This window comes from Lynx canadensis, chromosome B2 (assembly GCF_007474595.2).
Source record: "Lynx canadensis isolate LIC74 chromosome B2, mLynCan4.pri.v2, whole genome shotgun sequence".
Classification (NCBI taxonomy): Eukaryota; Metazoa; Chordata; class Mammalia; order Carnivora; family Felidae; genus Lynx; species Lynx canadensis.
In genome coordinates this window covers 36162169-36187904 of record NC_044307.1, presented here as the reverse complement: position 1 = coordinate 36187904, position 25736 = coordinate 36162169, and the positions used below count along the sequence as shown (strand labels likewise).

Sequence of the window (25736 nt, the reverse complement as noted above, 5' to 3'; positions counted from 1 at the left end):
GTTGTAAAAGGAGGTATTAAGGGGCAGCTTTCTGGAACATTCCTTAAGATACTGCTGACACATTTTTTTTTCATTCCTTTTTCTCTGTCCCTTCTTTATCCATCCTGTTGCTTGGAAAGTGGATGCAGTGGCTGGCGTGGCAGCCCCATCTTCCCCGGTGAAGACTGCGAGGCAGAGTCCAGAATCCTAAAGACTCTGTGAAACAGACCCATCATCCTAGCCCAGGGTGGTCTACTTTTGGACTTTGATGTGAGGCAGAAGGTATGCTCCCTTGGTGTGTAAGCCACCGTTACGTCTGGGTTCCTGTAGCGTGTTGCTGCATTTGACCCTAAGACAGCTCCTAATTGCTGAAACCAAGCAACGCTCTCGAATGAATCCAGGGAGAGGTTCTGGGTGAGGAAACCATCCAAGTGTTTCTCACAGCACTTGGCGAATGGCGAGGTGCTCTGTAAATGTCAGTGGTTAGGTACCATGTGGCTCAGTTTTGTATTTTTCACAGTATCCAGCACAGAGTCGATGCGCCATCCTCCGAGACCGCCTTCTGACTCTCTGTCGATCCCCGGCTTGCCCTACGGAAAATGTGTCCCCCATCCTTACTGGCGTCAGCAAGAAAAACCTGACCAAAGGGCACGCCTTAGGTTCCAGGTTACACAAATCCATGGGAGAAAAATCAGCAGTGGAGGAGGAAATACACTATTTATTTACAATTCTTTCACTTTATCCACAATTTCCATACAAACATAAAAACTAAAAAAATAAAACCACCACTTGGGAACACAAGTGTCTTTCTTTAATTAGTCCGGTTGAGGGAGGGTCACCGCCCTCTTGCTCTGTGAAGGAGACTATTGAGGCACACTGAAGGGGAACAGGAGAAGGTTGGGAAGAATGCCTGAGAAACAGCTCCAGATGAGAAACGTAACACGCCAGCGTGGTGGAGCTTCACTGGCGGAGACTCAAGGGCGTCACCCACTGGGGACACTGACCGGCTTCCCAATAGGACGACGGCTCCTTGCCACCATCCCCCCCCCCCCCCCCCCCCGCCTCTCCACTACGGAACTCTAGAAATCAAACACACCTCACGCATCTCATGAGCGGTGCGGGGTATGGTGGTGACAGTGGGGGACGCTGGATGCTTCTCTCGGAGAAGAGCCCTCAACCCCAGGGAGACACAGGAAACCCCTTTCCTTGGCACTGATGAGTCAGTCACAGCTTCTGTCTTGAATACAACGCTGACTTAAAACGGAAAAACGAAAGCTCTCCCCCAGCATCCTGGGGAAAGGGAAGGGCTGAAAACATGCTCTCTGGGAGGTGGCTAGGGGTGAGGGGTGGGGGGCAGGGGGGCTCTGTCTGCCCAACAGGGGGAAGGAGTGGGGCTGACGCTCCACAAAGACCCGGGGAGGGGTGGGGAGAGGGGGAGACAGAAAAACTCAGCCGCTGACGCTTGGGACGGCCACCGCTGGTTGTCAGAGCGGCTCCATCTGCAGACGCCCACCCGCTCCCTCACAGGGGGGCGCCCAGAAACCGACCTGGAGGCGCCGGGCCCACCTGCCTGGCGACGTCATCTGTGCTAGTGACCTAGATTGCTTTCACATGTTGATGCACATTATAAATATAAAATCATATCTGCTACAAAGAGGACGTATATTTGTACATCTTTACCCATATACATAATAACACAATTTACACATAATATCTTGGAGTGGGTCATCATGGAAAAAGGGTTTGGAGAGGTAAAAAGCCCCTTCTCCCTCCCCCTGCCCTGATCCTTCTCAAGGGATGCTTATATACTTGGTCACCGGGGGGCCCTTCCCAGCGGGTCGTGACAGGGCTGGTCTGGACACATGAATTCGGACACGTAACTAAATGCCGAGGGGTGTGGATACCCACGTACACACACGAACGCAGGCACACATACAGACATCTGGTGAGAAAAGGAAAACTAAAATTCCTAGCCCTTGGGTGTAGGCCTCTTCCCAGACTTATAAGCATCAGTGCCTCCTCTATCTGAGAACAACAGTCTAAAACTGCCCCTCACCGGCTCACACGAGGGCAGAGGGGGAAGGGCTAGGAACCAGGGAGGGAGGGGAGGGGGGAGGGGCCAGGAGTCTTTTGAAAACATAAGGCGTTTTTTGACCTGTGATCAAATGAAACCATGTCACAAAAAGCAACGGCATCAGTTGGGGCCGGGAGGCAAGAGACAGTCCGTCCATGTAGGGACAATGTGAGTTGAGACCCTGAGCCTTCCCCTTCTTCTGTCCAGTTTCTTTGAAAGGGGCAGACAACCCTGTACCTCCTTTCCTGTCCTCTCCCAGAGCTGGGCCCATCCACATGTCATGGAATACTGATAGTGGTCCAAGAAACATATCCAGAGACATGGAGTGGTGGACAGGCACGCCAAAGAGTTAAGACCTGGGCGGCGGATGTGAGCTTTTTACAGCAGGAGTGGTTCCTGGCCTGAGTCCACGGCTCGCACAGTGGCCACAGTGATCAGATTGCCATCAGAGATGGGGACAGTCTGGGTCCCCCCTGGGGAGACAGCACCTATCGGCGGTAGTGATTGGGGGCATCGGCAAACATGTACTTTAGTCTGTACGCCTCGGCGAGCAGTAGCCCAATCTCTTCGTTGCCCCAATGGATCGTAGGTAGGTTTTGTAGCAGCATCAGGAGACCCTGGAATGCAAGAAAGACGTTTTTACCATCCCGGGACTACAGACCAGGGGACCAGCAGGCCCTGGGACGGGGTCCCTTCCTCCTGGATCACACACATCCCGCAAGGTCGGGCTCCCTCCTCCAGAGCAGCACACATCTCCCGGCCCCCAGTTCACCTTCAGAAAGCCCTGAAAAGCCTCTGCTAATTTTCCGATATCCACTAGCACCTGCCTCTTTGAACAATATTATAAACAGAGAACGACACCGACAAATAAGGATATTTAAAAGAGAAAAATAATCTCCCTCATCATCCAAACATACTCTCTTCATTTCCAAGTACTGCTTTTCAGTCTTTTTCTCACACGCATATTTCTTTAAACAGCTGTAATCATAATTATGATTTTATGCTTTTTAATCATCTTCTTTCTCTAGAATTTTAGTGTCTTTCCATGCAGCCTTCAAAACTGACTATTCTCAGGGTTAGTATGTAGCTATACCCAAATGTACTCAACCATTTATCTTTTGTTAGATACCTAATTTGCTTCCTTTAAAAATAACATTTATTAAAAAAACCCTCATTTATTCATATTCATAAATGCATAACCTTATGCATTTGACATATTTCTCCTAATCGAGTGTTCACTTGTAATCACTATATTTAGCTTCTTCCTTGTTCTCCAAAGACTGTCCTGTCCTCAACCTACCGGTCCAGCTCATTTCCTACTATCCCAGTATACATGCCTCGTCCAGCTAGTCCCATTTCAGCCAGATTTATCTGTGCCTCCGTGGTTTAGTTTACTTGGTTCCTTTCACTTGGAATACCTTTCCTTTCCCCCTCTGCCTACCTCAATCCTATTCAGTTCTCAAAGCCCAGGTCCCTCTAACAGTTCCCATAGAGACACCCTATTAAAGAGGATAACAGAATAAAAAGCGAATGTGAGGTTTTCTCTGTAATTTATTTACCCATGTTGTTGCTGCTGCTTCATGTTGTTTTTCTTTCTCTGTTTTTTAAGTTTATTTACTTATTTATTCTTAAATAATCTCTACACCCAATGTGGGGCTCGAACCCACAACCCTGAGATCAAGAGTCACATGGTCTTCCAACCAGGCCAGCCAGGCACCCCTGTGTCTCTTTTTGAACTGGATATTCTTCTTCTTCTTTTTTAAAATTTTATTTATTTTGAGAGAGAGAGAGACAGACAGACAGACAGACAGACAGACAGCGGGAGGGGCAAAGAGAGAGAAGGACAGAGAATCCTAAGCAGGCTCCATGCTGTCAGTACAGAGCCAGACTCAGGGCTTACTCTCATAAACTGTGAGATCGTGACCTGAGTTGAAATCAAGAGTCAGACATTTAACCCAATGAACCACCTCGGTGCCCCATCAACTGCATAGTCTTATTTTTCTGATTATAAAAGTAATAGTAGTGGGGCGCCTGGGTGGCGCAGTTGGTTAAGCATCCGACTTCAGCCAGGTCACGATCTCGCGGTCCGTGAGTTCGAGCCCCGCGTCGGGCTCTGGGCTGATGGCTCGGAGCCTGGAGCCTGTTTCCGATTCTGTGTCTCCCTCTCTCTCTGCCCCTCCCCCGTTCATGCTCTGTCTCTCTCTGTCCCAAAAATAAATAAACGTTGAAAAAAAAATTTTTTTTAAATAAAAAAAAAAATAAAAGTAATAGTAGCAAGACAAAACCCAGAGACACAAGAAGACTGGCAGACTCGATTACATACAACTTCAAAATGTCAAAAGGTGCCAAAAACCAAGGTAAAATCTAAGAGACTGACTATAAGTTATATGCTAACTAATTTGGATGTAAACTAAAAAAAATAAAATTAATAAAAAACAAAGAAACTGACTGTAAGAAAATATTTGTAACACCTATAAAAGACAAAAGGTTAATATCTATAATCAAAAAGGGTGCCTACAAATCACTGAGAAATAAGAAAACCACCAAATAGAGAAACAGGTGAGTAATATGAATAGGTAACAGGCAGAGTGCCTATGGCCCAACACACATGCGGTGAGTACTCTTGCTTTTAGCTGCTCTGAACACCCAGCAATGTTTTGTAGTTTTTAGTGGAAAGGTCTTGCATATCTTTTACGAAATTTCTTCCTTTAGAAACAGAAACTTAGCTGTGCACAAAGCTGCCTGTGGTACATCACTGTTTAAGAGCCCCGTTCTGGGACAGTGTATGTTCTTGGTTCTGCCCTAAACCTCTCCCTCCCCACTTCCCAGAAAGTGGGTGTGAGTGGAGGAGGGGAACAGTCATCTCAGACCATAAGATTACAGCCATGCGTTGAAGACGGCAGAGCGAGAAGACAGAAGACATCTGAGTCCCTGCCACACTGGAGCCGGGATGTCAGCCCTCGACTGCTTATGCTGAAAGACTGTGAACAGTGGAGAAGTAAACAACGGTCTGGTTTTAAGCCACTGTTATTCTAGGGTCTTGGTTACAGGGGACAAGCTTATATCATCTTAACAAAGACAGGCTGTAGCTATCAAAATCAGAAATGCACATGGTCTTTGATCCAGCAACTCCACCCCTGTATCCTGTCCTAGGGAAATATTCGCAGTCCGGCAGGAGGGTCTTCCCGGCATGCACCACTGCTTCAAACAGTGGGGAATCAATCGCTGGATAAACAGTGGTCATCCACATCGTGAAACACACGGCAGCACACGGGACAAATGAAGCCGGACTAGGTGCACTGAGGTGGAAAGATAACAAAGACAATTTTACAAGTACCAAAGAAAAGTAAGTTGTAGAAAAATACAGGATGATCCCACTTAGGTAAATGAGAAAACACAATATATTTGTATATGCACATATGTATACAAAAAATTTAGAAGGTGAGGTGGTAAACAACAGTAGCTACCTTCAGGGATGAGAGACCTTCACTTTTTTCCCGTTATACTTCTGTATCTTTTGGGCTCTGTGTTTTCAATTTTTACAATAAAGTGTTGATGCATTACTCGGGTGATAGAACTTTTTCTCTTTAGTAATACGTGTTCTGTGGTAGTTTTGTTTAGTAAAAAGTAAAAAAGCAGAAAATAAATCACCCGTAATTTCATAACCAAGACGAAGCCACTTTTTTTGTTAAAATATTTATTTATGGGGGTGGGGGCGCCTGGGTGGCTCAGTCGGTTAAGTATTGACTTTGACTCAGGTCATGATCTCCCGGTTCGTGGGTTCAAGCCCCGCATCGGGCTCTGTGCTGACAGCTCGAAGCCTGGAGCCTGCTTCAGATTCTGTGTCTCCCTCTCTTTCTGCTCTCTCTCAAAATAATAAACATAAATTAAATTAAAATAAAATAAAATAAATAAAATATTTATTTATTGGGGCATCTGGGTGGCTCAGTCGGTTAAGTGTCTGACTCTTGGTTTAGGCTCAGGTCATGATTTCGCAGTTTGTGAGTTCGAGCCCCGCATCAGGCTCTGCGCTGACAGTGAGGAACCTGCTTGGGATTCTCTCTCTCCCTCTCTCTCTTTGCCCCTCCTTGCTTGTGCTCTCTCTCTCTCTCTCAAAATAAATAAATAAACTTAAAACAGATTTTAAGTAAACTCTACACCCAATGTGGGGCTTGAACTCATGACCCCAATCTCTCTCTCTCTCTCTCTCTCTCTCTCTCTCTCTCTCTCTCTCTCTCGCCAAGATCAAGAGTCATATGCTCCACTGGCTGAGCCAGCCAAGAGCCCCAAAAGGACGTCACTTTTAAACACTTTGGCATATTTCCTTCCACTCCTTTTTCTGCACACTTTCCATAGTTGAAACATTTTATCTACATAATTTTGAATCTATTTAGCATTTGCCATAAGCATTTCCTTTGATATTAAAAACTCCTTGTAAATATTTTCATGGCTAAAGAATTTCTCACGATGCAGATGCACCAAATTTACTTTACATCTTCCTGTTCTGAGTACTTAATTATTTCTGGTTTTTCACTATAATGAAATTACAATGAATAGCCTTGTGCATAGAGCCATATTTTAGATTATTTCCATGGGCTGACTTCCTAGGATTGAAATTACTGTCAAAGAACATGAACATTTAAAAGGTATTTAACGCTCATTCAGAAAATGCATTCCAGAAAAATGCTCATTTCTGTAGATCTCCACCAGCACTGAGTACTCTTACTAAACAAAGTTCTCTAATCATAACCCTTTTCCCTGAGATTTCCAAGCCTGAGAAGAGAGCTCAAAGCCTTAAGTCAACATGGTGGTGAATGCACAGGATGAACACACTGAGAAAGGAATCAGCCTATATGCTTCTCTACATATGTTCAACCCTCCTCCCCAACCCCCGTCCTGGTTGCCATCAACCTCCCTCTCTCTTCCCCAAACCCTGTAGGTTAGCCACCCTCTACTATCCCATCGTTGTTACCGAAATTCATTCAACCAGACAGCTTACTCAACCAGTTAATGATTTTCACTCAACCCACCCAGATGCTAATGTTGCGTTTAAATACACTATTAGCTGACCTAATGTCTCTGGAGTGCGCTTTTCTCGTGGTTAGCGATTCTCCCTGGGATGTCTTGGCCTCTCTTCTAGGTCTTTCTTTTCTTTTTTCTTTTCTTTTCTTTTCTCTTTTCTTTTCTTTCTTTCTTTTTCTTTCTTTCTTCTTTCTATTTTTTTTAATGTTTGTTTATTTTTGAGAGACAGGAAGAGAGCACAAGCAGGAGAGGGGCAGAGAGAGGGGGAGACACAGAATCTGAAGCAGACTCCAGGCTCTGAATTGTCAGCACAGAGCCCAATGCAGGGCTCAAACTCGCAAACTGTGGGATCATGACCTGAGCCGAAGTCAACGCTTAACCAACTGAGCCACCCAGGTGCCCCTCAGGGAGTCTACTTTTATTCTAATTTGGGCAGATTCTCTACTATAGAGGTCCTCACCTTTTCTATACCTCAGACTCTTTGGCTATCTGGAGAAGCCTATGGATCCCTTCTTAGAATTATGATTTTTTAAATACATAAAATTAAATACATAGTACCATGAAGGAGGCCCGTTAAATTGAAAGTTATCAAAATATTTTTAAACAAATTTATGATACTGCTGTATATGTACTTTATTAATATATTCTGTAACAGGATCTAATGGCAGATTAAATAATTATCACTATTTCAAAGTAGCAATGAACATAATGTATTCAGATATCTGTAACAACTTAATATGATATGAAAATACCTGCAGTTAGTGACAAAGGAAGGTACCGCTAATATTACTGTGCTTTCCTGGTTACATTTGTTAATGTAGGAAATGCCAACTTTGAATTTGGGGTTACCGAAAATAAAACTGAAAATTTTTTTCCATTCATGTCTAGGGGTCCCGACTTTTTTTTCCTTTTTTCTTTCTTTTAAATTCGTGTGCGTGTGTGTGTGTGTGTATTTAAATTTTATTTATTTTGAGAGAGAGAGAGAACACACAAGTAGGTGACGGTCAGAGAGGAGAGACAGAATTCCAAGCAGGCTCCACAGCATCAGCACAGAGCCGGAGGCAGGGCTTGAACTCACAAGCCGTGAGCTGAGATCAACAATCAGACGCTTAACTGACTAAGCCACCCAGGCGCCCTGGGATCTCCTGACTTCTAAACTTAGACCCTAAATGAAAGTGTTTACTCTTGTAGCTTGCCCTTCTCTTGATTCACACCACAGTCAACAAGAATTCTTATTATACTTTCCTTCAGAGGTAAGTTTAACACCCAAGTACCCATATTAATATTAACATTAAATTTTTAACTTAATTTATTCATTGGAAAACTTTTTTCTTGCTTTCCTTTTCCTTCCTTCCTTCCTTCCTTCCTTCCTTCCTTCCTTCCTTCCTTCCTTCCTTCCCTTCTTCTCCTTCTTCTTTTTGGTTCAAATTGCTTTTGTCATTATAGAATTTCAGTCCCATTTTCAATCAGCTTGCTGGGTGAGGTCAAATTGTTATCCTTTTTCTTGAGGACACATTTCATTGACTCAGAACCAACCCCTGCCTTCCATGGAAGGGGAGGTGAAGGAATGGTACTTGGTTCGCCTCATCCGGAATATTAGCAAGCAGACTCTGGGAACTTGGGAGCCTCAACAAAAACCCTTGGGTTCGTCCTGTCATCACAGCCAGGCGGTTCCAACCAGGCTGCAAAAGCTGAATCAACTGCAGGACCTCTTAGAAAAACCTGAGCCCAAGCCTCATCCCTGGAGTTTTTTTATTCTAAAGCCCTGGGATGGGACCTGGTAACCACACTTTCCCAATGATTCCAGTGGGCAATCAGGTGTGGGCTTACCTCTAGGGGGATTAAAAAGCTCTACAGGAATAAAAGCATATTTGGGATGCCGGCCTCATGGTGAGATCCTAAGGAAGGAAACCCCTAGATGTTACACAGAGAGAGACCTTTCATTACATAAACTAAGAGAAATCTATAAAATAAAAATAGCTTGTAGCCAATTTATTTTAATGTTTTCGCAGTTTGTGTATGAGCATGTACTCATGTGATGTGTAAAAGATATAAACATGGCGGAATTTACAGTTTTTGACAAGATAGGACATCCACCATATTTTGTAAAGTGATAAAAAGAGGTCACAAAACAAGTTATAAAATGGTTGCATTAATGGCTATATACACACAGTACGTATTTGTGGAGATCTGTGTGGGGAACCATCTGGAAGAAAATAAAGCACCTTTGTGTGGCACAACTTCAGGTATCTAGTTCTTTTTTCTTTTTGCTTATTGGTGTTTCTAATTTTTTTTATAATGATTACAACCCGTGCACAACTGATAAACAACAAAAGAGTAATATCTCTAGATGGGAATATTCTTTGCTGGGATAGAATCTACCTATAATTCCAATGCCTCTAACCCTGCTAGAAACCTCCGGTAAACCTTGAAATAATTCTAACACTGCACAAGTTAACGTCCCCGGATGCCCCCTGGGCAGTAAGGCATCGCGAGGGAGCACTCTGCCACCTAGCGGCTATGTCTAGGAACTGCATCCCTTCGCACAGTGCTGCAACAGTGGGAAACCCTGCCCAACGCATTGATAAATCTGGGATAATAGAAAAGAAGCAGAAACCAAATGGCTGGGGGAAGAAGATGTTAATCACAAGTCAGGGGCTTTTATCTAATGATAGGGAAGAGACAAAGTTGGAGCAGGGAATAACTGAAGATTTGTTACAAAGCCAGCCCATGGGAGCACTAAGCATGACAGGCAGTCACATGAAACACTGCAGCCATGAGAAGACAGCTTATGAGGCAAGCAGCAGTGAGGAGTTCCAAATTAATGGGAAGGGACCAAAGAAAAATTGGAAGTGGCTAAAATAGCAGAAAACAACCTGACCTAGATACCAGCTGAGAATCCACAGATCCTAAAGGAAAAGGAATATGCCAGAAAAGAAATTAGTGCCATGGTGGGTAGGGGGGAGGCAACAATTAGATAAGGAGGTCAAAGGAGAAGGGATAGAGGTTATAGCCAAAGAGACCCTGTAAGGAAAAGGTATAGGGGAAACCTCTTAGAGGATGTCCAATAGATGGAAGAAGTGGAGAGCAAGAACACCAAGAATAATCATTATAGTGACAGCTACCATTTATTGAGCACTTACTACACACCAGATGGGGCTCTACATGCTTTACGTGTACTCTGTATTAACTCATTTAATCTTCCCACCAACTCCATGAGATACATAATATTATCACCACCTTACAGATGAGGAAATTGAGGCACAGAGATTAAGGAATTTGCCCAGGGGCACAGAGTGGTACTGGGCTGGAATTTGAACCCAGGCAGTCTGGCTCTAGAGCCTGTGCTCATAACCACTATATATTTCAGCACTTGCCCTGGAATAAGAAGAGAAATGGGGCATAACGTAGAAGGAACCAAAAGAAAGGAAGTCATGGCAGACGCTGTTTGAAGGAAATGTGGAACAGTTGTTTGATTTTACTCAGTGATAAGAGCCAAGCACAACCAAAGGTAGGATGTGTAGTAATTAACAGCAAAAGAACTTAAAGACCCCATAAAACATACACTATTAAATAAGATACTGTGTGTAGAATCACTTAGCAATATTGGAACATCCTTTGCAAATGTAAAGTGTACTCAGGCATGTAAAAATATTTTCCTAGGCAAATAAGCAGTTCTTTAAAACAAATCCCCCGTTCTGAGAATCAGTGAGTTAGCAAACCAATTCCCCTGGTTACAATATAAATTTTCAAAACCATGTCCTTGTATGTAAACTTTCTGAGAGTCAAACTTATTCACTGGTTTTCTCCCAAAGTGTGTTTAGCAACTTTCCCATCAGAGAAGGCCGGGTTGAGTTCTTCAATGGCTTGTGTTATGTCTAGGGATCGTGCCCTTTCTCACGCCAGCTTGCTGTGGGTGAAAGATCTTCAGTTCCCAGGGCTCCCTCTGAACCCTTCTTCCGGGCAGGATTCACACCGACAACTCACTGGATGTCTGTAAAGATGAGGCCTGCACTGGCCAATGCTCCAAAATCCTACCCTTGAGTTCCTGCAGAAGTGGTGGGTGGATGCCACCTGATTCAAGGGATTTATTTGCATTTAGTTTCTATTTAGGCCGCGAGCATCTTCTAGGCTTGGCACTACTGAACTGAACAACTCTGACCTACCTCCTACAGAAGACGCTTTCAGAATAGGAGTCTCTCCAAGGTGTTCTTCTGTAGGATGGAGGCACGGGATTCTGGGATCAGCTGCCACCTTGCTTTAGAGGCATCAGCTGGCCCCACGGACTCCCTTGCCGGTCCCCATTTTATGTAAAGGAATTTTGATTATTAGTCCTCAGAGTCCTCTGCGGGGTGCTTCTCAAAATCAGTTCTGAGCCCTCTGAGGCCTTGTTGGCCCTGACATCTTGTGGGGTCCCATGCCCTTCTGGGCTCTCACAGATGCTGCTTTTCCTGAGATGACTGTTTAGACTGTGGGACGAGGGAGCGGGCATTCACTCAGGTGCCTGTTCTCTCTGACTCAGGCACATACACTTTTCCCAGATATGTTATTCATAGTGGAACAGTTTGCAGGCTTCCTGTGGGTTACTTCATTCAGTACCAATTTTCTTTTTTTTTTTTTTAATATAAATTACGAGTTTATTACAAAATACAAAATGTTAGTTTCTCATCATCAGTGATTCAAGAAAACAAAGCCAGGAGCTCACCCTGGGTGGGGCTGGAGGCCAGACGCCGCCAGGCTCAGGAGCTGGCCACAAGTCACCGGTTTACAACCCCCCGGCAGATGGGTGTTCTCCAGGGTAGCCGCCACCCAGTTCTTGTCGCTTGCACACCGCGAGCTCCAAGGAACGAAACCCCGGTGTAAAGTGTACGTCCGTCGTGAAAAGCTGGGGTAGGGATCACAAAAGCTTGACCTTGACGGACAGGCCAGCAAGGGTGGCCGTGCTGCAGTATGGAGGGGGGGTGTGAAGGCCACGGCCACTGTGTCCTCAGGGTCGCTCCCCTGAACCTGGACTTGCTCTATTACATTCACTGCTCCAGGTCACTGACGCTGACGGAGCAAATCAGATCAAAGGTCCCGTGCACGCCACCGCTGCTGGGAACCTACTTGTCCTCTTTGTCCATTGTTACCAGGTGTCCCCAGAGTGCTCAGAGACGACGTTACTCACTTCCGGTTCTCCAGGGAGCTGCCCCCACCACTGGGAACCACCGCGGGCCTGTACAAGTGCTCTGCACACGTTTTTCCTGAATACCCACATTTCAGCATAGCTCATATCCTTCCAATGCACACTGAAGTTCTGATTTTTGAGGTGCTCCACTCCTTCGCCCCGGCAACTCCTTTGGTTTTGGTTGTGATTATGGGATGGTGCACCGGCCCACGTTCCCTCACGCACAGAACTCACTCAACCATCTCCTGCCCTTCTGGGTTTGACACGCGCCTGCTCTGGGAAGTCTCCCCCAGAGTCTGACGCCCACAGCCTGCCCTGACGGTGTTTCTGCCACTGGGTGTCAGGAATAAAGATGTCTTCCAGCGACCAAATTCTGTGGCTCTCCAGGCTCACTTAACGTGCCAGGTTCAGCCTTGGCCAGAGGGCGGGAGAGTCCACTGTCACTGCTATGATTCTGTCACTTCACAGTGGCGTGTACACCCCTGTGACTCCCTAGTTCACTCTGCCGGCCTTGTGGGGTGGGACCAAGGCACCCCTCTTCATTCCATCTCCAAAGAGCTAGCAGCACGGGTCAAGGCCCAGACATCCCTGGCCAGGCTTTAGGACGGAGGCTGTTGGTCCAACAAGGGATGGGGGTGAAAGTTCCTCCCCAATTTAGGGTCAAGCCCAATCTCTCCACAGGCTTCTCCACAATCAGGTCTTGCGGCACCACCCCTCACCCTGTGACACTCCGGCCACACTGCCTTCTCTCTGCCTCTTCCCTCCCCCCACCCCTCAACCTCTTACCCTGGCAGGGCTGCTCCTCACCGCCAGGGAGACGGCACCCAGCAAAGTGCGGGCCAGGGGCAGGCGCTGGGAAGGGCTGAGTGGGACAGCAGGCCTCCCAGCTCTTACCTGCTCAGCCTAGGTCCCCAGACAGTCCCCTCTGCTCACCTTCTCCTTCAAGTGCCTATGGCAGCTACAAGAGATGCGGACAGGCAGACAGAACTCTCTCTAGGCTCACGGCTGGGGAGAGAAGCCCCAATCCCTCCCTCAGCAGGTGCACAGCCACATAGGAGACCTGCCGGTTCTGATTAGGGCGCTCACATCCAAGGCAGATCTCGCTCTCTCTGACCACCACTGAAGCTTCCCCTTTGCCACAGTTTCCCACCGTCACTGCTCCCATCCCCAACACCCTCGGTCGGCATCACACAGCCTCTAGCACGGCCACTACCCCTACAGCCAGCCAGCAGCCCTGAATCCTAGGGTCACCTTTTGCCCTTCTAGCCCCCACGATGCAAATAACATCAAGATCCTCACTCAATACCAAGATTCCTATGTGAGAAAGGACTCATTTACCCATTTTGTTTTGGGTGATTTTTACACAGTCAACTGTCTACTTAGTATGGAGATTTTAGTGTATTGGTTGTATTTAGTTGTATTTAGTGTTATTGCACTTTCACCTTTCAATGGTGACCTTGCAGCAAACTGAACCATGTGCTCTTGTCCTATCATGCACTCTGTTGTCAATCTTTTTTGTTTTTTTCAGTGAGGCATAACTTGTACACAGTAACTACGCAAATCTTAAGTGTACAGCTGGACAATTTTTACATATGTAACCACCATCCAGAAGATTCATGTTCCTTCTCAGTCAATTCTGCGTCTACAACCAGTGACCTGACATCAGAAGTTTGAACTTCACATAAATGCTTTCCTTACAATCTTATTTCCAAAGTTATCATGATACTTCTGAATATTTTTTAGTGGCAAAAAACTGGCTTAAGCAGGGCTCCTTGGAGAATGGTTGATTCCAAGGTAAGGCAAAGAAAATATAAGCTGGGAGCATCTCATGGCACCAGAAAGTAAGGAAGTGCTTTAAAAATGATGGGATCAGGGGTGCCTGGGTAGCTCTGTCAGTTAAGCCTCCAACTCTCAATTTCGGCTCAGGTCATGATCTCACGGTTCATGAGTTTCAGCCCTGTGCTGGGCTCTGTGCTGACAGCTCAGAGCCTGCTTGGGATTCTCCCTCTCTCCCTCTCTCTCTGTTCCTCCTCTGCTCAAATTTTCTCTCCCTCACTCTCTCTCTCTCTCCCTCTCTCTCTCTTTGTCCCCTGCCCCTCTCTGGCTCGTGCTCTCTCAAAACAAACAAACAAACAAACATTTTTTAAAAAGGTAAACATGATGGGATCAAAAAGACATAGGAGACAACTTGAAGGAGAACCCAAGGGCCAAAGCTGGGACAACCTGAACAGCAAAATAATGACAATGTCAGATAGCCCATGAAATAAATACCTGTGAATCTATACTGATATAAATAGATACATGAATACATAAATGGGAGAGAAGGGACAGCTCTCCCTTAGGTTAGGATAGCAATTAATAAATACAGAAGCAGTGAAAATAGAAAATCACAATTAGGCAAACATCACAGTAATGACTGTTACAGGCAAGAGCCATTCATGAATGTTAAAAAGTGGGCGAAAGAATGATGAGAAACATCAGAATTGCATAGTCTCAGACTGTCTCTACAAAAGATACTTACCAATTACCAAAGGGAAAATAGTAACTTCACAGGGGAGAGACTCAGGAGACCCCCCTGAGTCAAGCGATCGAAGGCGGCAGGAATGAGACCTGCCAACACCAGCTACCTCCTCATACAGACATCACCTCTGTGGTTTCTTCCCCAAAAGGCATGACCCTCAGTTTCGTCATAAGAAAACATTAGACAACCCCACGTTAAAGGACAGTCTACAAAATAACGAATCCGTACTCTCCAAGAGTTTTGAAAATTTTGTCCTGGAAGACAAAGACTGAGGAATCGTCCCAGATTAGGATCCTGAATTGGATCCTCATCCAGAAAAGGACATTAATGGGAAGACTGGTCAAATTCAAATAAAGTCTGTAGATTGCTAATATTTCATCAACCTGAACGTCCTGGTTGGTTAATCACAGTACGGAATATAAGATGTAAACAGTAAGCGGATATGGGTAGGCTATTTGGGAACTCTACTATTTCTGCAACATTTTGTAAGGATAAAAATTATTGCAAAGTAAAAGAGAGAGGATACTTTTTTAAAAACCTGGTTTGAGTGGAGTCCCTCCTCCCCAGCCCCTCCAGAGTCTGACATTCAGCCCCTAGAGCGCCAGGGGCTCCTAAGCCTGGGGGCTCTCTCAGGGCGTGGGCGGAGCTCCAGGACTTCCCAGACAGAGGCCCAGACCCCCGCACCCGTCAACCGGGCTCCAGCAACGTGTACAAGTGCCCAGAACTCCCTGTTGCCTCCAGGTGTGGTGGTCTTTCGGACTCCACTTTCCCACAGAGGCAAGTGCCTTAGTTTCCTCCTGGGAAGGAGGGCATGGAAAGGAACGAGGAGGCTGAAGGCCCTTCTGGCAGTGGAAGGAGAAAAACCCAGGAGCCAGAATAGACCAAAAGGAGGACCTTAGAGGACTTCTTTCTCAGTTTTAAAACAACCAATCTTTTGTTAAACATTTACTTCATGAGAAGAAAGCCTGTGAGCAATTATCAATGAAAGGTGAGGGGTGGTAGAGGGCAGAGGAAGCCCTGGAAGGAGGAGGGGAAAGGGGGAGGAGGGGGAGGACGAAGATTCTTGCCCGGGATCCTGGAGTACTGCTATGTGAATTCAGCTCAAATGCCCCAGGAGGTGTCTGGCCAGGCCCCAAGGTAGAGGCAACAGAGCACAATCCATGTGTGGGGCACGATGCTGGGTGTCTAACTCCCTGGGTGACCTTGAGCCAGTTACTTAATCTCGCTGTGACTCAGTTTGCTCATTTGTAAAATGGGGGTAGTTATTATGAGCTACTCTGTGGGACTATTGCAAGGATTAAATGAATTAAACACAAATAAGCATTTATTTGTTTATTATTTATTTTAAGATTTTTTTTAATTTATTTTTTAAAGTTTATATATTTTTTTTTTTTAATTTTTTTTCAACGTTTATTTATTTTTGGGACAGAGAGAGACAGAGCATGAACGGGGGAGGGGCAGAGAGAGAGGGAGACACAGAATCGGAAACAGGCTCCAGGCTCTGAGCCATCAGCCCAGAGCCCGACGCGGGGCTCGAACTCACGGACCGCGAGATCGTGACCTGGCTGAAGTCGGACGCTTAACCGACTGCGCCACCCAGGCGCCCCTAAAGTTTATATATTTATTTTGAGAGAGAGAGAGAGAGAGAGACAGAGTGAGCCTGCACAGGGAAGGGGCGGGGGGCGCGGAGAGGGGGGGAAGAGAGAGAGAGAGAGAGAGAGAGAATGAATATCCCAAGCAGGCTCTGCACCATCGGCACTGAGCCTGATTCGGGGCTCAAACTCACGAACTGTGAGATCATGACTTGAGCTAAAGTCAGACACTTAACTGACTGAGCCACCCAGACGCCCCAACACAAATAAGCGTTTAGATTACTGCCTGCTACATTAAAAGTGCTAAGAATTAGTTATTATTAGGTCGAACCTTATGAAACTGCCAATATCTGACATTTGGACCTATGAAAACAATGTTGTAAACTTCACCCTAATATAATCATCATTGTTCCACTACACCAGGCCAGGCTGAGGGCCCCTCAGACCAGGGCAGAGCCTTGGCCCAGCACTATTTATTAGAAGCTCTCACTTCAAGTGGCCCATGGCTCACAGGACGGGCCACTCTGTCCCTGCAGCACCTGTGCACACATTGCCTCAGGTTCCCTTGCTCAGAGGCCTCAGGAAGGAAACATCTTCAAGTGATCCTCCTGTTGTCAGTTCTGGGGCCCCTCTCCCAGGCAGTATGAGCCCAGATATCTGCTCAGCCAAGGAGAAGCAGGCGCCCTTCCTTCTGGGGGCTTCTGCCACAGCTGGGACACTGCCTTTTACCCCCGCAAACTTTGACACCCCCTCTCCAGTCCTGTTTGCCCATCTAGCTTGGCAGCTTCGCCCACGATTAGCCTAGCATGGTTTACTCTGGTAAGTTACACACCACTTAGAGACTTGGGTTCCTAAAGCTTTGTCTTCACTGCTTCTCAGACATTCGGGAGTACATTTCAGGAAACAATATTAATGATAATAAGCACCCTGTTCTGAGGCCGTAGGCCACGTATACCATTCTAACTGCTTCACACATATTAACGATTTAATCCTCACGGTAGCCCTGGAGGTAGGTACTCACCCCCATTTTACAGGCAAGAAAACCGAGGCCTACAGAGCCAAGTTACTTGCTTCTGGCTGCACACCTAGAAAGGTAGCAGAGCTCGGATCTGACCCCGGGCAGTCTGGCTCCACAGACCGTGGCTTTACCACTGCACTATTCTACATAGTCCCCAACTTTCGAAGGAGGGTCTCTGCTTCCCCCTGATGCCCCTCCACTGGCTCCCCTAACCGGGGGCTCTTCTTCCCTGTCACTAAGGGTGACCAATGGCCGGTCTGCTGAAACCACCACAACTCTTTTTTATTTCTGCAGTGGCTTCGCCTAATTTTTCTTTGAGTCGCTGCAGCTGTTCAGCCCTCAAACTTCTCTCATCCAGGCTGGGCCAGTGTGGCTTTCTGGGGTACCTGTGTTCATTTACAGAGCTTCCTTTGCAGCGACTTAACCACAGGTGGCCCTTCAGCAGTCAGGCTGCGCATGCCTTCTTTCTCTGCACATGTCACGGGCCAGTAGCTCACAATCTCGCACAACGCTCTCGCACCTGCACCATGCTTCTGTCTCCTAAGGGACCCTGCCCATCGATCTTAACACAGCTGGGCACAGGTTTTCTCTTCTTGGCCATAAAATTATGGAACAGTGGGGCTGGGAGGAACTTTGAGGACTGTCCACTTTAATTGCCCATTCTACTTCGTCTATAAGAGAGAGATGACAGTCCTCGAGTAGTCTCATCGAGGTGTTAATACAGCAACAGACACAAATCCTCATTGTCATTCTGTGGGTTACTGAAGAAAGACCTCAAATCCACCAGATAATCGAATATGCAACCCGGTAAAGAAGAACATCTCTAGTTTTAAAGTCACAGACTATTATGGCCCTATGTTCTGCCAGGATTGTGAATTGCTGAAAGCCATTCCAGGAATCACCTCCACCTCTCAGAGCTAATCTGGGAAGCACTTTTATCACATATGACAAGGCCCACTGAGCCTGGCTCATGATAACTAAATTAGACCTCGTGCTCTTGATGTCCTGCTCCACCTCAACCACATTATCAGAATTGATAGCTCACCCCAGCACACGGCCAATTCGGCCCCCTTGTGCTCATTCATCCTAGGACGTCGCATATGCCGCTCGTTGGCAGAAGCCGTGGCTCGCGGTCAGCTGCCGCAGCCTCTCGGCACCACAGCCAGCATCTGCTCACAGAAGCCCACTCTCTCCTTTTCCTTCCAAAGCCCATACTTGGGCAGGCTGGGTCCCGTCTTTCCGTCTATCTGCTAAAGAGACTTCTGTTCTTTAACCACCTAACACCAATTACGGAGAGGTCCAGCCCAGGGGTCACAGAGAGATGTTGCTGCTCTTGAGAACACCTACGTTATTAGTTAGAACTCAGAAGAACATTCAACCTTCTTTGGCTTCCCCCGCCCCCCCGCCACCCCTGCTTTTAAAAGAGCTTTATGCCCATTAACAAAGAAAGGGAGAGGGGCGCCTGGGTGGCGCAGTCGGTTAAGCGTCCGACTTCAGCCAGGTCACGATCTCGCGGTCCGTGAGTTTGAGCCCCGCGTCGGGCTCTGGGCTGATGGCTCAGAGCCTGGAGCCTGTTTCCGATTCTGTGTCTCCCTCTCTCCCTGCCCCTCCCCCGTTCATGCTCTGTCTCTCTCTGTCCCAAAAATAAATAAACGTTGAAAAAAAAATTAAAAAAAAAAAAACAAAAAAAAAACAAAGAAAGGGAGAAAGAAAGAGAAAGGAAACTGCTTAGTCCAGAAATGTGCAAAGCAGAAAAAGAAAAGCCCATCGCTGCCCCCCAGAGATAACGACCACCGAACAACCTCCAGGCCTCTGTGTCTGCGGACTGCAGAGCCTCGCAATCTGTCCCCTCGACCCCTAATTCCCCATTCCCCCTTTCCTGGGCCTCCTGGAGCAGCTGCCTGGCTTTCCACCACCCAACGTGTGCCCTCCAGTCTTCTTCACGTTCCCCAGCCAAGGCTTCCCAGACGCCTCACTCTCCCCGGCCGTCCCCTCTGCCTCCTTTGCTCTGTCCACCTCTCCCCACCAGCCTCCTCGGGAAGGTGTGCCAGGGCTCAGGCCCGGGGCTCTTCCCTCCTCCGTCCACACTCACTCCTCATCTACTGTCCTGGTTTTAAGGACCATCTAGCCAAATGCTCCTCAACGTGTGTCCAAGCTCTCTCCTTCTCCAGCTCCAGACTCCTAAGATTTATTTGCCTACTCCAGATCTCCATTTGGGTGTCTAAAAGCACTTCCGATTTGGCATGCCCAAAACTGAACTCCTGAAATTCCTCCATAAGCCTGTTCCTCCTAGACCCTTCTCATAAACTGAGTCATCCTGACTCATCCCTCTCTGTCCTACTCTACACTCGACACATCAGGAGATCCTGTTGGCTCTATTCACAAAATATAAGCAAGATCTGCCCACTTGTCACACCTCCACTGCCACCATCCAGGTCCAAGCCATCCTCGTGTCTCACCTGGAGGACTCCAACAGCCTGCTGGGCAGTCTCCCTGCCTCCACCTTCGTCCACACCTACGGTCTACATAGAAGCCAGAGCGATCCTTTGAAAATGTAAGTCAGATCACGGCCCTCCTCTGCTTACGACCCTCTTATAGCTCCCCTTCCACTCAGAGTAAAAGCCAAAGCTTACAGTGGCTACAAAGTCCTCTGTGATCCAGGTCCCTTGTGACTTCTCTGGCCTCACCTCTTCCTACTCTTCCCCTGGACCACTCTGTTCCAGGCCACCACCATGATTCCTTAAGTAGCCCAGGGAACCCCACTGTCCCCTCTGCTTGGACACTCGTCCCCCAGATGTCCATGACTCACTCTCTCACCTTCCCTGAGCCTTTGCTCAAACATCTCCTTCTCAGTGAGCCTATCCTATTGTATTTGAAATTGTAAACTATCTCTTCCCTACCACCTAATAATCCCTTTATCCTGCTCTACTTAAAATAAAATTTCCTACGCTCTTGTTTATTGTTAAGTCTCTTCCCAACCAGCATGTAAGCTCTATGGGAACAGGGATCTGTCTATTTTGCTTTCCAGTATATCCTATGCCTTCACCAGTGCCTAGCACATGGCAGGCATTCAGCAAATGCTTGTCAATGAATGAATGAGACATCTCTTAGGCCTGCCTAGCTGCTCTGCAACCTTTCTAGCACTACTACCTATTAAAAAAAAAAATATATATATATATATATACACACACATACACACACACATATGTATATACATACATGTATACGTATACATATATATTTTTTAAGCTTATTTATTTATTTATTTTGAGAGAGAGAGAGAGAGAGAGAGAGAGAGTGAGAGAGGGAAAATCCCAAGCAGGCTTGGTGCCGCCAGTACAGAGCCCAACTCCAGGCTTGATCCCATGGACCGTGAGATCATGACCTGAGCTGAGATCAAGAGTCAGATGCTTAACTGACTGAGCCATCCAGGTGCCCTAAAACCCTTTTCGTACTGAAGAACTCTGGGGCTCACTGACTTGGCCCATCGGCCTTCTGAGCACCCTGTCTCCTTTCCTCCTCTCGGCCAGGTGCCCGCCATTGCACCTTCTCCCTGTGCAGCCCCACTAACGGAATGGCTCCCGCTCTGATGCTCATCCCAGCCCAGGCTAAGCTCTTGGCCACTCACCTGAAAGTCCTCCTCATCCAAGATCTCTTTTCTCCACTTGATCAAGAAGGCTGCACACACGTAGAGATGAAAGTGGGAGAACCCTTCCGGTTCAGACTGGGAAGGGAAAGAACAGTTAGGTCTCCAGGCCCTGACAAGGAGCCGGCTCTAGTCCTCTCGGTCCCGGTCCTCCTGCAAGGTAGGAGCACAGCAAGGCACTCCTTTCACGGCTGGGCACACAGAGGCCTGAACAGACTCTGTAGAGGCCCTGCCCATGAGGCCAAGGCAGACACAGAAATAGAAAGGAGGTAGGGGATTCTGAGCAGCTACTCTCCACCAGGGCAGGGAGCTGGGGGCCTCAGGGACAGACAGCCTGGCATGGAGAGGGCAGGGGTCCCCTCATACCTGGTATGTGTCCCATAGGCGGATGGTGCAGCGAAGGGGAAGCTCCCGCATGAGCAGGTTGTTCATCCAACGAAAGGCAAACTGTAGGTATTCGACCTCGTACCTCCTGAAGTGATTATGTACCTGCTCTGAAACAGAAAGTGTCATTGGCCCCAAGACCACAACCTGGGGGACTGACTGGACCCTGAAAGGGTCGCATGAGCTAAAAAGGCAGTTTCCATCTCCTTCTCCCCGCTTCTCCTGGGGAATACAGGCACAGAAGGGCCGAACTGGCATCCGACTGTCCTTTATGTTGGATTCTGCCATCTCACAGCCACACCACATGGGTAACCCAGTCCCACACTTGGCAAAACTATTTTAACACCCATGGTGACGCTCTGGGTACCTTTCCTCCTTCACAGGGCTCCTCTGCCCATAAAGCGGCAGACGTGAGGTTCACTTGGCTGCCTGACCCCATTACTCTTCAGAGGAGGCAGAATGGAACAGAACCATGGGGGTCACCTTGGCCATCCTCCTGCCAGTGAGGACTTCCTCCTCAGCATCCCTGACAGATGGCAGCCAGCAGGGACTTAAACACTGCCAGAGAAAGAGGTTCACTGACTCCATCAAGGGCAGCCTCTCCCACTGATGTATTAAGTGATTCGCCAGAAAGTGCTTCGCTGTATTCAACAGAAACTAGCTCCTTCCTGACTCCCACCCTTGGTGTTTGTGTGGTGTTCTGGAACAACCCCAAACAAACCTGATCCCTGTTCTACATGACAGCCCTTTAAATAGTGCTTAACAGCATTAAAAAAAAAAAAAAAAAAAATTATTATCCTCCTCAGTTTCCTAATCTAGAAAATGCAAATAATTATTCGTACCTCAGAAGATTCGGGGGAGGAGAAAATGAGAAAACAAAAGTGCTCACAGCAGCACCTGGCATGTGGTAAATACATAAGACATACACTTTTTGAAAGAATAATAACAATAGTTATTTCTGGGGAATAGGATTTAAGGAGGGGGGAGGATGTTTACTTTTCATTTTGTGCTTCTCTGAATTGTCTTAATTTTTATAATGTCTATTACTTCTATGATTCAATGAAACAATAAAGATATATACATTTACTAATCCAATATCCTAAAGTACTATGCCTTTACTTATCAGGTATTCGCGAGGGCAGAAAAAACAAGGAGAGGGCAGACGGTGGCAGAAACCACAGCCCTCTGCCCTCCGAGCCCACGCTGAAGCTCACGGCTAGGTCAGGGCGAGAAGGGGGAAAAACCGCCTCCGGACGATGTGTCGGAAACAACCGTAAATCAGCAAACAAGACAGGAAGACGGAAATCTTGTCATGAAAGGAAGCTGGAGTGAGTGGCACAAACCAGGGAAGGTTTTCAAGAAGAGAGAAGCTGGGGAAGGAGAGAGAAAGATACGCGGTTTTTGTATGGGGGCGGGGTGAAAGGCAATGCCTTGATGAGGCACAAAATCCACACAGAAAGCCAGGAAATGAGGTTTATTGGTTGTGTCGTGTCTGGTAGAGTCCTAAAAAAGCTCTACAATGTAAATGGTGCTACGGAGCCCACTTAACAGAAGACCTTGCTGTGAGGTTCTAGGCTATCTTTATGAAACTTAATTCTGACTTTCTCTTTCTGGGCCTCAGTTTCCTCATCAGTCAAGAGCAGGGCTTCCCAGCTTGCCTTTTAGTTCTAACATTCCATGATTCCAAGCCAGAGCCAAGGAATTACTGGAGGGCTCTCGCCCCTCAGAGACCTTCCGTGCCAGGAAGAGTCATGTCTCACTTCTTGCCCCCGCCACCCCCCACCCCCACCCCAGCCCAAACTAGTCGCAGAGAGCTGTGGAAAGGCCTGCCGGATATCAGCCAGACTAGAGGACTCTGCGTCAAGCCCAGGAGTTCTGAATGACATCACCACCTGAAGGACAAGGTCAGAGTACAGCTTGACACTAGAAGCAAGGGAGAGCCACAGGAGGCTTCAGAGCAGGAGAGGGACGGAACCAGGATGGTGCTCTGGAAAGATGCAGTTGTATCACAGAAGGTTTAGAAGAGGAAAGAGTACAGAGGAGACAAGTCCTTATAGGAGGAAGCTGCAGAAATCCAGGCATGGCTGGATCAGAGCTGTGGCCAGGGAAATGGAGAAGAAAGGGCAAATTTGAAAAGAAGAAAAAGGGAGGAAGGGTTGGAAAAAAGAAAAAAAAAGGGTGAATGTGAAGAGAGATGCTAAAGAGAATGGACAGAACTTGGTGACAAAAAACAAAGGGGAAAAAAGAACTCGAGGGGCCCGCAGACCTCTCGCCTCCCCTTCCTGCCGACGTGTGGAAGGATGCGCTCGCGCCAACAGCCCGGACGGAACTGGAGAGGGTGGTGGCAAAGAAGCGGGCAGAGGAGAGGCCCCCACCAGCACAACTGGCTGTGTCGGAACCATACCGTGCTGCTACCAGAGAATCCCTCTTCTTCCAACCTACCATCAATCCGGCTGACGAGCTCTTCCAGCGCCTTGACCTTCTTCTGGATCCCTGGTTGTGCAAAGGTGTAGTTATCCTGCAAATGACACAGAGCCCGGGATGAACAGGGACTCCAAAGTCGTGCTACCGCTCTCGAGTTCACTGAAACACGTTTAAAAGCACAAGCTGTTTTCCACAGCTGGTGCCCGGGTTCTGGAGAACAAAGGAATCTACAGAACAGCAGAGGGTGGGCAAATCCTGATGGAGCCCTACGCTGTGGAGGAACGAGGAAGAGCCGTGCTGGGCGGTGGCGGGGGGGGGGGGGGGGGGGCGCTCCTGGCTGACGCTGAGGAGCAGTAAGGAGCTCAAAGGCCTGCAAGGAGTCCCTGGACCCGGGCAGCCCGCATGGGCAGAGCCGGCTCACCTGGATCCCATCTAACAGCTTGCTCATGCACCAAAAGCTGTCGGCTTCAATGCTTCGAAGCACGTCCTGAGACAAATTGGTCACGTCAAAGTTCTCCACGTCCTCTTCTGTAAAACAAAAGGTGAAGAAAGTCCAGAGGTCTTCTCTAAAACGTGGAGAAAGCTAGAGACTGGGATCTTCTATGGGGTCCTTCAGGCCAGGGGACAGCCAGGCTAAAGGGATGCGAGGAGTAAGGGCCTGTCCTCCTCCCCTGGTCAGGTGGGCAAGCGGGTCCCAGGAGAGCTCTTGAGGATCTCGTTACAACACTGAACAGGCCACTTCTCACATTGGTTCTACCGGGTCCAACATATCTTTCTCGGCTGTATTTGTTCATTCGGCTTTAGGAAAAGATATTTCAGGCCTCATGCTCAGTGAGCTACATACCCAGACCCTTGGAGGTGGTCTGGAAAAATTCTTGATTTCAGAAATTCAGTGACCTGTCTAGCATACGCACACCTGCATGGACTGAGAAAGGTGGGATCAGATGGACCCTGTGGTTCATTTTTTTTTCCTTTGGCCCCCCCCACAGTTCATTTTAAAGACAGAATCTCCATATTCTGACAGACCCACTGCTGAGACCACTCAGAAATGAAGATGAGGGTGTGAAGGCAGATGGCTCAAGCCTGACGGGGCTTCTGGGACTCAATTTCACCAGGCTGGTAGTACCTAAGCTGGGTTCCGTAAAACATCAAACCTATAGGGTACTCCAGAAGAAGGGCGTTCCGTAGACAAGTACGGTTGAGAAATGGCAGTCTCATCTTGGAGATTCACAAAGATCATAGCGAACAAATGGATTTGAGAAATTATAACAAATTTTGCATTAAGTAAATCTATTTAACCTTTTTTATCCAGGACTTCCCAGGCTTCTTTAGCCACAGGACCTCTTTTATTTATTCTATTTTTTTAAATGTTTTTGTTTTTCTTTTTGAGAGAGCGTGAGTGCATGTGTGCATGCAAGTGGGGGAGGGGCAGAAAGAGAAGGGGACAGAGAATCTGAAGCAGGCTCTGTGCTGTCAGCACAGATGTGGGACTCTAACTCAGGAACCATGAGATCATGACCTGAGCTGAAGTTGAACACTTAACCGACTGAACCACCCAGGCACCCAGGGACCTCTTTTAGAGACCTCTTTTAGCTTCTCGTGGAAACCCCACACTAAGTAATAGTAGTGAGAACTAGCCTGTCTCTGAGATCCAAGTGGGGAGAACATCAGAAGTGCTCTAGAAACCTGAAGAAGGAAAAGGCCATGGGATGTGTCCTTCCTGCCACAGAGGTGGGAGTACTAAGAAGGCTCTGCTTGCCAACATGACAGGCCACCTCAACCCACAGGCCCCAGCATGCCTGGCAGAGGCCACACGTGCAAATGTTCAGGCTGGAGTTCTGTGCCAAAGGCGGCTTTTCTCCTTAGACCCACAGCCTTATTTTGAAAACAGGATGTTCACTGCAGTCCC

The 25736-nt window shown here is 47.4% G+C and overlaps 1 protein-coding gene across 1 annotated transcript in view; it reads right to left on the bottom strand.

Moving 5' to 3' along the window:
* Positions 1-677: 677 nt before the first annotated feature.
* The window catches only part of TBC1D22B (TBC1 domain family member 22B), an 81275-nt gene continuing 56216 nt past the window's right edge, over positions 678-25736 (bottom strand). Inside the window, exons 9-13 of the mRNA XM_030315407.2 lie at positions 24249-24355; positions 23846-23921; positions 21386-21513; positions 21002-21097; positions 678-2670 (exon numbers count right to left, since the gene is read on the bottom strand). Of these exons, the coding sequence (XP_030171267.1) occupies positions 2542-2670; positions 21002-21097; positions 21386-21513; positions 23846-23921; positions 24249-24355 (536 nt within the window). The 3' untranslated portion in view covers positions 678-2541. The remainder of the gene's footprint in view (positions 2671-21001; positions 21098-21385; positions 21514-23845; positions 23922-24248; positions 24356-25736) is intronic.